This window comes from Trichomonas vaginalis, chromosome III (assembly GCF_026262505.1).
Source record: "Trichomonas vaginalis G3 chromosome III, whole genome shotgun sequence".
NCBI classification, from domain to species: Eukaryota; Parabasalia; order Trichomonadida; family Trichomonadidae; genus Trichomonas; species Trichomonas vaginalis.
The window spans coordinates 27,300,210-27,313,099 of NC_067205.1; the positions used below are offsets into that span (position 1 = coordinate 27,300,210).

A 12,890-nucleotide genomic window follows, 5' to 3' on the forward strand; every position below is an offset into this window, starting at 1 on the left:
ATATACTATACTATAGTGTATTACATAATGATATTATGTACTAAAGTAAAAGTATCAAAAACTCATATTGGTGGAGATATTAAAACTTTTAAAATTGAGAGGGTGGGACCGGAGCCTTAATATATCAACTATAATTACTCAAGATATCACTAGCCCTTAGCATAAAATTATAAATTCATGAATAATCTTCCCTTATTCTCCATCAAGTGAAATTTTTCATTATATTTCAAGGGTATTTAACTAACCCACGTGATAAAACGCATTTAAATGAATAATATTTCATAATACGAACATACAAATAAAACATTTTAATAAAATAAACAAAATTATTACATAAACTAACATTGAATGGAATAAATAAAGCATCCATTCGGGTGACTAAAGAAATCAGAGAAATTGGGATCGTCAATTAAGTCAACACGGTTGATCGAGAAGAATAAGGCAAAAGTCATTTTTAATTCCGTATTCAACCGATTAACGATAGTTCCAAGAGTATCATCTCGGTTTATTTCAAGCAACTGAACGTATCTTCCGTCAAATTCGAAACATTCAAAGACATTTTCAGGAATATTTGATGATAAATACAATGGATGTGATACATAGAGCATGTACAACTCTTCAGCAGTCTTATCGGTGCATTGAATCAAAGTATATTTCTTTGATAGGTAATAAATGTTCGTAGACTCTAAATTCCTTAGTCCAAATTTATTGGTGATGATATCAGAACCCGTGAGACCCTTTATCTCTTTGAAATCAAAATGAATCTCTTCTAAATATGTCAAAATCCGATGTTTCTTCAAATATTTGATTCTAAATGGCTCAATTTTAGGACACAAAAGTTCGGAAAAGGCAATTGTGATGCTATTTGATTTGACTAAATGTCTGAAATTTTTAATTGGAATGTTATCAGGAACATTATAGAACAAAGTCTTTCCATACAACGCATCTACTATCAGCAAAGTAATTGATTGTTTTCTTAAGTTTAAATAGGTAAATAACACGTTTTCGGCAAATTTAAGCATATCATTAGTTTTTTGGTTAGGATGGAACTTTCCTTGGAATTTTACAGGTGTCTGGTAAATTGTAAACTCGTATTCGCAAGGTTGAGTGAAAAATACATCACTCATGTAAATCCTTTGCTTGGATTGGCAATATAAATACAATGTTGAGAAGTTATAAAGGAATTCATGAGGTATATCTTCTGAAAGATGCTTGTTGTCGATACTAAATTGAACATCATAATTTTCGCTGTAGGAATTGATGATTTCTATAGCGGATTCTTTAGTTTGCATGAACTTCTGCTCTTCTTTGATGCTCATTGTCGATGAATCGAAGATTTTAATGTAAAGATTATAAGTATTTTGAGAATATGAAGTGATTTCAATAGGAACAACCTGGGATAAATGCATTTCAACTTTATCTCTAAGAGTTATAATATTGTTTCTGTTAGTTACATAAGCAATTACGTAAGCATTTCTGTTTCCATCATTAAACTTACTGAAAGCATCTCCTTCTGTTTGTTCTGTAATCAAATCATCGTTTATTTCAATCCATCCAGCAGCATCATGCACATAAGTGATGTAATGGCCTTTAAAACCAGTTCCAATATGAGTACTCACGGCGTAGAGTTGGTATTTTTCTCCACCAAAGGCTGTAAGGTCTAGCTCGCTAGGGATCATAACGAAACTGCAATTCTTTTGAAAAGAACGTGTATTTTTATCGTAAGTCATTCGATTTAATTGAACTAAGAATAAATCCGTTGATTTTGTATGAAATTTGGATTTTCTTGATTCTAATTGTATGTGTATGAGTTGTTGAAGGTCTAAATCTTCAATAACGGGTAATGTCAGAAATATAAAAGTATCTAAAGGAACTTCTTGAGATATGAATAGGCTGTTTGTAAACAACAACGTAAAATCATTTGGCTCTGGTTGTTTGTAGCATTTACTAATAAAATCGACAAATTTTGCAAAAAATTCAGTAAGATCATGCTGTTCTGTATAATTGATCTTCATAACATCAATAATTGGAGATGGATTTGTTATGTATTGAGTTCGAATTGATTCTGAAAATTCATATAAAACTTTTATTTCGGGAATGGCTTGATTTTTTTCAAGAAAGTCAACGAATGGTTTATACCTGTATAAAATTTGAAGTGAGCTACCCATATAGCATGTGTTTGCAAGATTTTTAATTCCGCCAACATACGCATACGCAATAGTCATTCAATTTGAAATTTTCCAATAATTTAAAAACATCTTAAATATAAAGTGATAATTAATGCAATAATCAGATCATGTCATGATTCAAAAAAAAAAAAAAAAAAAAGGTAGTGGGGCTTCCAGGGGCTGCGCCCCTTCTAGCCCTGAAGATGTTTAGTATAACTTTGTCCGGACAAGTAAGGGTCTATCGTCGCTACAGGAAAAGTTACAGGCGTTCCAAGGAAGTATACTTTGAGAAGCCTTTTCTCCCTTATAGAATGAGATAGGACGGTTATTTTACAAAACTGACAACACTTTGACCGAGTAGTTTTTTGTGCTGAACAAAAGTGTCATATAAACATCTGTCAAAAACCGCTTTTTAACTTCACTTAAAATGCCACGTAAGCTACGTAAGAATATACGTAAGAGGAAGGGAGCATTGAAACATCCAATAGTAAAACTGACACCACAACAACAGTTGCAACAACAAATAATGAATGACCCCACTATGTTGCAACAAATGTCAAGCAATCCTATGCTTTTAAACCGAGTTATTGGTGCACAGAGTGGAGGTTTAAGAGCGGCACTTTTAGCGAAAATGGCAGGCTATGGTGGAGCTGCAGACGGAACAGCTTATAACCCTCAAAGTCAAATGAATTTGAGTTCACTCAAAAATCAAATAACAGATGTCAAAAAGTCAAACATAGACATACAGAAACAAATAAGTGAAAACGAAAAGAAACTAGAATATGACAGACACACAAAGAAACTAAATGAGTTAAACGTAGAGAAAAAGAAGAAAGAAGAACAACTGAAAGAACTAAGTACAGAGGAATATGCGAAAAAAGTGTCAGAAAAAGCAGCAGAAGTAGCAAAAATGGAACAAGATGTCATAAATTTGAAAAACCATACTACTCAATATAAAGTACTGAAAGATGAAGAGATAAAACAAAAAGCCCTGAAGACATATATGGATAGCGATGAGTATAAAAAAGAAGTTGAAGCAAATGTAAAGGCAGAAAAACTTTTACAGTTGCAAAACCAAACCGTACAGTATGAAAACTTAGCACAAGAAAGTAAAAATAACGACGCAGCCATGCAAAAGGCAATGAAAAGCGCAGAATATATAAAAGCTAACAATGACTGGTTAGATGCCCAAGCCAACGCTAAAGCAGCCCAACTTATAGGGTCAATAAGGACAAAAATACAAGCGGATGAAGACAGTTCAAATGAAGCTTTAATGAATGCTGACTTTAAGAACGCCTTCGAAGCTCTTCATAGTAAGGTGAAACAAGTGAACGACTTCTCATCTGGAAAGAAACTGAAGTCTGAAGGTTTCGACAAAGAGTTAAAAGAAGTAGCACAAAATATGACGAAAATAACAGATGCAGCAACGAGACAGGCAGTTCAAAGTGCCTATGACGCCGTTAGAGCAACTGTTGTGGAAAGTCAAGAAAAAGAGTTACAACAGACCAAAACAGACCTAGTAAATGCTTTCTTAAAAACGAAAAGTCAGGTAGGACATTATGCTGCAGATGGAACATATGTGCCAGCTGGTGGAACTTATATACCACCAAACCCTCCAAGAGAAGCACCTGCACCAGGACTACCTAAAACATTTACATCGTCACATGGACACAGACACAGGCATGCACCAAAACCAACACAACAACCAACAGTTCAAAATCCAGCACAACAACCACCTCCACAACCAGCACAACAACAACCAGCACAACAACCACCTCCACAACCAGCACAGCAACCAACAGTTCAAAACCCTGCACAACAACAACCACAAACAGAGCAAGGACATAAAAGAAGTAGAGAACAAGGAAACCAAGATTTCTTAAAAATGCTTAAAGAAGACTATGGTTACCCAGATACTCTTGACTTTAGTGACAGATATAAAGAAGCTATTAGAAAGTTCAAGGAAGGAAATACTGACCCGAACCTATTTAGCTTTATGGCTCAGCACCAAATGGGATATAATTTCAAACCTGGAAAATACAAGCTCGCTAAGGGATATGATTTAATAGCATATCATCCAAATGACATGAACGAATTTACTCCGAGATATTTGGTGTCAGAGCTAAATGACAATTCAACTCTCTTCATGAAACGCGTAAAAAATAGAGACGGAACGAAAGAAGAAAGGTTTATGAGTCCGGATGACTTAGATAGGGAACTTGTTAAAAACGGTCTCGGAATATATGAAATGCCAGCAGATGAGGTACAAGAAACTCCACAGGAAGAAGTTCAGATACAACCAGACATGGAAGAAATAGTTCAGCAACAACAGCTAGAAGAGCCTGAAGGAAACGAACAAGTCCCTCCTTTGGAAACTAACTTCACAGAACTAGATGAAGATTTGGAACAGCCGAAAAATCTTGACCCTCAACAAGAGTATGAGGTGAATATGGAATCTTTCCAAGAGTCTAAGAAAAATTCGGCTGACATGGTAGAAGAATATCGAAAAATGTTTGCCGACATACAAAAGACTCCAACACCAGATGAAAATATTCAGCATAGAATGGAAGTACTGAAAGAAAATGTACGCAAATACAATAACCCTTTTTACTTACGACCATATAACGTTCAATCTTTGGCTGAACTCGGTGAAAATAAAAGGTTAAATTTCAACAAAACATATAGAAATGAAACATTGTTTAAAGTTCATTCAGAACCTAACCAATATGGAAACAAACCTACTTTTGTTTCTGCAGACTATGGAACTACAATGAGATGGGGTCATAAAGCTAACCCGGATAGGTGGTTCAATAAACTTACAACCACAATTCCAAGAAGTTGTAGACGCAATGGAAGTGAATGGTGAACCAGATTTAGCTGGTATTTTCAGCGCGGCTTTAATGCCATTGAAAGATATGAAACATGCAGATATTTTGGACCAGTATGAAATGAACATGGCTGATGGAAATATAACACCTGACGTTCTAGAACATTTATCTCAAAGAACTACACAGAACCATAAAGATGGTATATTTGGTGAAGAGTTTAGAAAGAAAGTTAGGGAGAGAGAAGGAAGAGAAACCTATTGTACATGACCTTGCAAACGAAAGTTTGCAAAATGTCATAAAAACTTACTTTGCAGACAATGAACCGAGAAGGGATGAATATTTAAGAAAACTCAAATGGACAGTACCAAATGAAATGTTAGTATTGAAAAACATGTTCCTTGACAAAATAAAACCAACTACAGAAATAAATGACGCAAGACTGAAACATTGGGTAAAAGCTTTCCCATTCACAAAAGATATTGTTGGTAACATGGAAAGAAAACCAGAATGGCTACAAAAACATATATTTGGAAACGAGCTTATTCCATATGGACAAGCTCTGTTTGAAGAGCTTGAACCGGAAACTCAGGAAAGAGTCATGCAAACAATACGCGAAGACTCAAATACAAACTATGACAAACTCTTTCTAGGATATAGGTTACCTGAGATGGGCGACCAGAGCCCAAAGGCAAAAAGGACATGGGAAATTTACAACATACTAGGTGAACATGAGGCAAAGATGCAACAACTTGAAGCAGAGGGCAAGTTACCAAAAGCGACACCAAAGAAGAAGAGAAGAGTAGAACAAAGTGAAAGTAGTGAAGAAGTAACTTCATCTAGTGAAAGTAGTGGCAATGAAGGAAAAAGAAGAGTTAAAAACTCAGCCAGGAAGAAAGTAAAGCTTGGTCCACGTGGGTTCTATTATGACACATAAATCCAACTATTCTATATTTTTACCCATATGAAATGTACGCCGCTCAGAATATAACGCCAACAGTTTTGGATGCCATGAATGGAAATGTTTCCGAATGGTATAACGAATGCGACAATGCCATTAGAAGGTCAGAAATAGTTCCTGGAACTTACGAATATACAACTGCTGTTTCTTATGGAAATGTAGGTGAGGTTGGTGAAGGTTCTTCAACAACAGTAGATATTGCTTGCGACAGGTTTCATATAATTTCTATTGACAACTCATTCTTATACGTGGAACAAGACATTGAAATAAAACCTTCTGCCAAGTTGTCTGACAAGAAAGGTTGCAATGGAATTTTCTATGTCGGATACCAATATGCTCCAGAAGTTTTCATGGGATATAAGATATATTCTAACTCTGACTTAGTTCAAACAGTAACATGGGCAAACTATGAATGGTTCGCTTTGAGAAACTCAGTACAACCACAAGCTAGAGAACAAACAGACCAGTATGCAACCATTGAGAAAATAAGAAGACTTGACCCTAACGTTCCAGGAGTTTATGTTAACCTTTCTGGTTCAGATGGAAATGCTGTCACTAAAGTAAAACTGAAACTTAGAGTTCCTTTGTCATCTTTCCTCATCTTCAGGTTTTTAAGATACTTGCCAAACTGGGCAGGAAAAATTTCTATCGAACTTACTCCAAGCAAAAATAACTTAGTCATTGCACCAACGCAAGACCCATTCACTCTTACAGACGTAAAGGGAGCAAATCAAACGTCATTCGCCGAATTTTGCAAAGACAAAGTTGACTTAGACTTTGGTTTCTCAAACTTCAACACTGAAGTAAACTATTATTTCAATGCTGCTGGAACTGCTTGGGACCCAGTTAAGTTCACATGCGAAAAATTTGAATGCAAGAGAATAGAAAGCAGACTTGCAGTCTATATGTTGGACCCAGATATTTCAAATGCTTTAGCTGCCAAATATATTGCAGTTCCACTTATGTTCCCTATACACCAAATATCTGTCAAGACTTTGCAGGTGAAGTTGGAAACCAAAGTGCTGACCCAGGTGCAAGAACAGATATTGCCTTAACAACTGCAATGAAACATGCAGATACTATGTTTGTACTGTTCAGACGAACTATAAATGACTATTCTTGTTTCTACAACCCTGGTATTAAATATCATATAAACATAGATGGCAAATATTATCCAAGAGAAGAATATTCTACAGTTGAGGATATGAGGTCATACAACTTGACATTAGATGCTATGAACTTTAACAACAACTTCACAACAACCATAAACCCTGAAATGCAAAGTTCTATTATGCCATATGTGAAAGTATGGACTCATACAGGAGGTCAAAAAACTCAATATACAAATGGAGACCGTTCAAACTTTTGGCTTGGCATTCCATTTGCTGACTCAGAAGACTTTATGGGTGGTATTTCAACTGTTGGTACTGTACAAATACAATATACTGGTGACAGAGACGGTCCAGATGAACTGAGAGCAAAGAAGTTTACAAAACCAATAGCACTTTTCACGGAAGATGCTCTTTTGAAGATTCGTTCGATGAAACCTGCTGGGGCTCCTCAGATTGGCATAACGACAGCTTCCATCGAGCAGATTTTGGCAGCAGGTCAGTAAGTTGTTCTTGAACTGACTTCTCTCCGTCAAATATTGACAGTACGCCAGTTTTGACATAATATTGTATTATAAACTTTCCTTTAGAAATATCTGTAAGTTTTGAAGTTATATTTTTGTCTGCTTCAAGAACTTTCACCATTTCAGTTATACCAACTTTCTTTGCTTTATGAAAATATTTTGGTTCAGCAAAGACTGCTATTCTATAACATTTTCCATTGTTTGTATAAAGAACTATTCTGTCAATGTATTTGTATTGTTTGTGTGTGTAAACTTTGTTCTGCTTCAATTCAAAGAGATATCCGAATACGTCCATATTTTTATTCGAAGTAAAATGTCATTTCCGAAAAATAGAAGCGTAAGTGTTTCAAAAGGTTTAATGGCGGTGGCAGATGTGAAGTTAAATTCACCAACTCAAACAAACAGTCAAAGTGTTGTTGTCAATGTCAAAGACAGAGATGTTGAAGTGGGGAAACCATACGAAGACGAAGATGGTATAACAATTGTTCCTGTAAAAGAACAACCAACATACCCTGAAGTTAGCAGAGACTTAAGTTCTGTTGCAGATATTCGAAACGACTACCAACAACTGAAAGACAAACTTCAAACTCAGGAGAAGATTTGTCAAGCTTTAGGTATAATGTTAAACTTGGTCGAACACAACCCTGTAAAAGTGAACTCATATGTCATTGCACCTCATGAAGTTTTGAAAGAACTATTGAAACTTTTGACAGAGGCAGACGATATAAACATCAAAGAAATAGAACCCGACGTTAGTTGCTGTGGTGTTTCATATAATGTCATTGACAAGATATACGTTATGAAAGGAGGTGAAACGTTGAACTTAAAGTATAGTTTCCCAGACGTCATAAAAATATTTGACGACCACAACATTTCATTAAAATTTATTTGCTAAGTAAAAATGTCAAAACTTCTTGAAAGATGTTTGAAGAAAAATAATATAGACTTTATTTCATGTAAAGGACTTTACACACTTTTGAACGATATGAAAGACCCTGTTTTGTTTGTTCGTGTAGACAAAGGAAAGTTCTATGTCTTTACAAAATATTTGAACTTCTTAGACAGAGAACTTCAAGAAACGCCATGTGAAAGTTTAGATGAAGTTCTTCTCCACTTTCAGAAAAACTTTTAAATATATATAAATGGCAGAAGATATAATGGTTTATACTATTACGACTAAAAACCCTGAGTCATATAATTCTATAACAACAAACTTACAAAGTCCTCAAGGACGATATTGTAAACTAACCTTAAACACAATGACGACTAAAGCTTGTTTTGCTCTTTTGACACCAGAAGATTTTATTGTTGTGAATGGTAAAAAATACTCCTTTGAAGATACTTACTCAGATATACCACCAACAGGTTTTGTTGACTTATTTAATACTTTAAGGACGAGTGTAAAATGTGCTGCAACTAGAGCAGGTTTCATTATGTTTGGATGTCCGACTGAGTTTACTATAAACAATATGAGCTATAATACAAAACTTATATCTGGTTTTTACTACCAACAGTTTCCTATAACAGGAAAAGGTGTCATACAAGGAATGTCTATTCCATTGACTTTAAGTACACCTATTTTATATATTGTTTCAAACTTAGGTTCAAAGTGTTATTCGAATGTCGACAGAAACTACTATGACCAAAAGATACTTATGCGTATAAATAACACATTCTCTGCTGGTTTGCCTATTGTTCATTCGAATGCAGAATTTTCAACCTTAGTGAACTCAAACACTTTGGCAAGTATAACGTTGACATTAGTTGACGCAAACTTTGTTCCTGTAAAACTTTTATGTCCTATGTATTTGTCAATGACGGCAGAAAGTTTCGAATTGGAAGATGCAACTGGTGAAAGTATTGTATTACAAGAACAACTTCAACAACAAATAGCTCAAGAACAACAAATAGCTCAAGAACAACAAATGCAACAAATAGCTCAAGAATAAAAAAATATTTTTTTTATTTTTATAAAAATGTACAGAATAGATGTTTCAGATTTTTATGACTTCCAAACATTCAGAAATATGTGTCCATTTCGAGACTATAACAAAGCAGTCGAAAATTTGAAACGTTTAGTCATTTATGTCGACTCTGCCCCAGAATGTTATGTTATGAAAGAATGGGATGTAGTCTTTAACAAACCAAGAGCAACAATAGTGTCAGAACAAGAATGTAGACAGAAACTTAAGAAAATAAAAGTCGTACAAGTTGGCATGAAGATGTTAGATGCTTGGGATATCTTATTGTCAAAGTTAGAAGATTTTTCAGTTCGTGGTATAAAGTTTTATACACCTTCTCCAAACTTCTATTCTATCTTCACTGGATATAAATACGAACAAGTAGAATGGAAAGAAAATATTATAGAAGCTTGGTTAGACCATGTCAAAGAAATTATATGCAATGGAAACGAAAGAGTCTATGAGTATATCTTATGTTGGTTTGCAAACATCTTACAACATCCAAGTGCTAAAAATGAAACTGCTCTCATTATAATTGGAAAACAAGGAACAGGTAAGAACACATTCTTTACAGATATTTTGTGCAAACTGTTAGAAGGTTATTCGAACCCGAATATGACAAACTTAGAAAACATCTGTGGCAAGTTTAACTCTTCAATAGAGAATATGAAACTTATAGTATGTAACGAACTTCAAAGTATAGATACAACAAAAGTTTTAAACTCAGATGCTTTGAAGAGTCTTATAACAGACAAAGTTGGAGTTGTTGAAAGAAAATATAAAGACCAAAGAGTTTGTGAAAATGTTGCAAACTTCATTATGGTTTCAAACAATGCTGTTCCGATGAAGTTAGAAAGTTCTGACAGAAGATATGTAGTTGTCAGAACGTCAGATTCTCATATGCAAGATACAGAATATTTTGACGACTTAGCAGAAACTTTGACATCTGACTTTTACAACCACTTGTTCTCATATTTTATGACATTAGATATTTCAAAGTTCAATCCAAGACAAATTCCACATACCGAAGAGAGACAAACATTGTTAGAAGCAAACAAGAGTGTATATGAACTGTTCATAGATGAAACTGACTTTGAGTGTTTAGATGAAAGGTCATTGTACGATTCGTATAAACAATATTGTCAAGAATATGGTTATATGACAGCGTCTAAACGAACATTCTTGGCAAATGTCAAAAGTCTTTTAGACGTACAGAATGGTGTATATACAAAGAAAAATTTTTCTGAGTAAATTTAAAAAAAATATTTTTTTATCCGATAGAAAAGATGACAAAATTCATCTCAGTAAACAAGTACATGTCAGGACTTAAAGAAGAACTAGACCCATTCACATATTTGAATGTTTACTTCTACCATTTTGAAAAGTCTTCATTCAGCAAAGTTTGGAACATCGAACCAGTTAAGTTTGCTATTGTGACTAAAAATGGTGCGAAATTTGAAGACTTAGACATAGAAGGTTTGTTAACAGTCAAAGAAAGTTTTGACAGAAGGTTCTCAAACCTTAAAGAAGGCAAAGCATACAAACTTGTTATACCTTATGAACCAAAGAAAGCAGACGACTATGAATATTATGAGTCTAAAGTTGTAGAAGTTCAAGGTAAATTGGGTAAAAAGATTTTAGAGTCTAAGCCAGTGTTTACTCCTAAAGAGGAAGAGAACATTGACATTGACCCAGAAATGTTCTAAAAATAAAATTTTATTTTTACATGTCAAATTTCTTCTTCTCTGGCTCTGGTTCTTTCTTCTCTTCTTCTACTTTCTTTTCTTTCTTTTCTCTCTTCTTCTTTTCTGGTGGAGTTATGTCAAATTTCTCAGAACCATATTTATGTAAAAGTTCTTTGTCCTTTAATAGCTCATCTATTCTGTTTTCTATTTCATCTTCAAGAACAGTGCATGTGTCTTCTTTGCATTCTAAGAAGTTTTGTTGGACTTCATCTCTCCAAGAGGCGTCATCTCTGTCAACAAGTCTGTCATTGACAAATTTTAAGACTGCTCTGCTTAATGTTTTATGGTTCTTGTCATATTCCCAGAAACAGAACTTTAGAACAAATTCACCTTTCTTGTTTACACTATGTAAGATTTTATGGTCGACAGATGTTTTGCTGTCGAAAAGCTTGTCTCGAATATAGATGGCGAAATCGCTAGACATTTTCAAAAAGATAAAAATTTTAATTTTTCTAAAAATATGTTAGAAAAAAAGTTTGCTGACATTGACAAGAAATTTGAGAATGTTTTAAACAAGAACAAGGTGAAATTAGAAAATGCTCAGATAAAACCCATACATGACAAGTTCTTATTTGCTCAGAATGGTATAACAGGTCTAATTGCACCACCTGGGTCGGGTAAGACTTTCACTTATCTTAAAATGGCTGCACAACAACAAGAACTAGATGAGAAGAACCCATTCTATGAGTTAGTTGTTATTTGTAGTACTTCTGGTCAATTTGACCAAACCGTCAATTCGTTCAAAGATATTATAAAGAAGTCTAAGTTAGTATGTATAAAAGACTCTGAGTTGTTAGATTGGATAAAGAAGTACCAAAGAAGAGTTTTGAAGTACAATGCTATAAATGAGTATATAAATTCGAAGTTTAAAGACCCAAATGAGGAAATGCAGAGAATATTAGAGAAGAAACACTTCAGAAACAAACAGAAAGAGATAGAATACATTTCGAAGAAATTGCAATCTTACGATTGGAAGACATACCCTCATAGGTGTCTTCTTATTTTAGATGATTTCGCCTCTCATCCTTTGTTAAAGAATAGAGAACAAGATATGTGTCGAATTCTTAAGAAGCTCAGACACTTCAACATCTCTGTTGTCATTTGTGTACAGACAGCAAAGAGTTTAAGTAAGGATGTAAAGAGAATACTTACTGACATTATACTTTTCCCCGGATTGTCCGAAGACGATTTCATGGAACTTATGAAAGAGTCCATGGCAGGTAAGTTTGACAGACATGAACTATGGGAGAAGTACAAAGTCATACAAGACCCTCATACTTCTTTCAGAATTCATATCTACGCAAACAAAGTTCAAATTGTAAAAAGTCAAGCGTAAAAATGTAAGTGTTTGGTCTTAGTCTGTTGTGGTTCTGCAGCTTTCGGTTCTTCTGGCTTTGGAAGGCATTCAGGAAGAGGAACGTCGGACATTCGTTTGTGTCCTGTCGGAAGGAAGAACTTTTCCAGTTGTCGGGAAATTTTTTTCTGTCGGAAGGAAAAACTTTTTCTGTTGGAAGGAAAAACTTTTTCTGTTGGAAGGAAAAACTTTTTCTGAAGTTCGACCAAAAAGTTCTCAATTTTCGAAAATTTGAATGGTTTA

At 34.5% G+C, this 12,890-nt stretch overlaps 8 protein-coding genes and 1 pseudogene across 9 annotated transcripts, besides 2 other annotated features; 7 read left to right on the forward strand and 2 right to left on the reverse strand.

The window, feature by feature from the left end:
* Positions 1–116: part of a mobile genetic element that runs on past the window's edge.
* A 188-nt stretch (positions 117–304) lies between these two features.
* On the reverse strand, positions 305–2,225 carry TVAGG3_0773600 (cysteine proteinases family; the record flags this gene model as incomplete). The annotated part of the gene is made up of 1 exon (XM_001322398.1): positions 339–2,225. One exon carries the CDS (start codon positions 2,223–2,225, stop codon positions 339–341), a length of 1,887 nt encoding a protein of 628 aa, XP_001322433.1.
* A 2,656-nt stretch (positions 2,226–4,881) lies between these two features.
* Positions 4,882–12,890: part of a mobile genetic element that runs on past the window's edge.
* TVAGG3_0773620 lies at positions 5,963–7,037 on the forward strand (annotated as a pseudogene). Its single transcript has one exon. A coding segment is annotated over exon 1 (1,075 nt).
* On the forward strand, positions 7,159–7,569 carry TVAGG3_0773630 (protein of unknown function, DUF4106 family; the record flags this gene model as incomplete). The annotated part of the gene is made up of 1 exon (XM_051246053.1): positions 7,159–7,569. The coding sequence occupies one exon, from the start codon at positions 7,159–7,161 to the stop codon at positions 7,567–7,569; it is 411 nt and encodes a 136-aa protein (XP_051092640.1).
* Positions 7,946–8,482, forward strand: TVAGG3_0773640 (protein of unknown function, DUF4106 family; the record flags this gene model as incomplete). The annotated part of the gene is made up of 1 exon (XM_051246054.1): positions 7,946–8,482. The coding sequence occupies one exon, from the start codon at positions 7,946–7,948 to the stop codon at positions 8,480–8,482; it is 537 nt and encodes a 178-aa protein (XP_051092641.1).
* Positions 8,730–9,536, forward strand: TVAGG3_0773650 (uncharacterized protein; the record flags this gene model as incomplete). Its single annotated transcript, XM_051246055.1, has 1 exon — positions 8,730–9,536. The coding sequence occupies one exon, from the start codon at positions 8,730–8,732 to the stop codon at positions 9,534–9,536; it is 807 nt and encodes a 268-aa protein (XP_051092642.1).
* TVAGG3_0773660 (uncharacterized protein) lies at positions 9,564–10,799 on the forward strand (the record flags this gene model as incomplete). The annotated part of the gene is made up of 1 exon (XM_051246056.1): positions 9,564–10,799. One exon carries the CDS (start codon positions 9,564–9,566, stop codon positions 10,797–10,799), a length of 1,236 nt encoding a protein of 411 aa, XP_051092643.1.
* On the forward strand, positions 10,835–11,254 carry TVAGG3_0773670 (protein of unknown function, DUF4108 family; the record flags this gene model as incomplete). Its single annotated transcript, XM_051246057.1, has 1 exon — positions 10,835–11,254. One exon carries the CDS (start codon positions 10,835–10,837, stop codon positions 11,252–11,254), a length of 420 nt encoding a protein of 139 aa, XP_051092644.1.
* TVAGG3_0773680 (uncharacterized protein) lies at positions 11,271–11,717 on the reverse strand (the record flags this gene model as incomplete). Its single annotated transcript, XM_051246058.1, has 1 exon — positions 11,271–11,717. The coding sequence occupies one exon, from the start codon at positions 11,715–11,717 to the stop codon at positions 11,271–11,273; it is 447 nt and encodes a 148-aa protein (XP_051092645.1).
* On the forward strand, positions 12,180–12,629 carry TVAGG3_0773690 (protein of unknown function, DUF4106 family; the record flags this gene model as incomplete). The annotated part of the gene is made up of 1 exon (XM_051246059.1): positions 12,180–12,629. The coding sequence occupies one exon, from the start codon at positions 12,180–12,182 to the stop codon at positions 12,627–12,629; it is 450 nt and encodes a 149-aa protein (XP_051092646.1).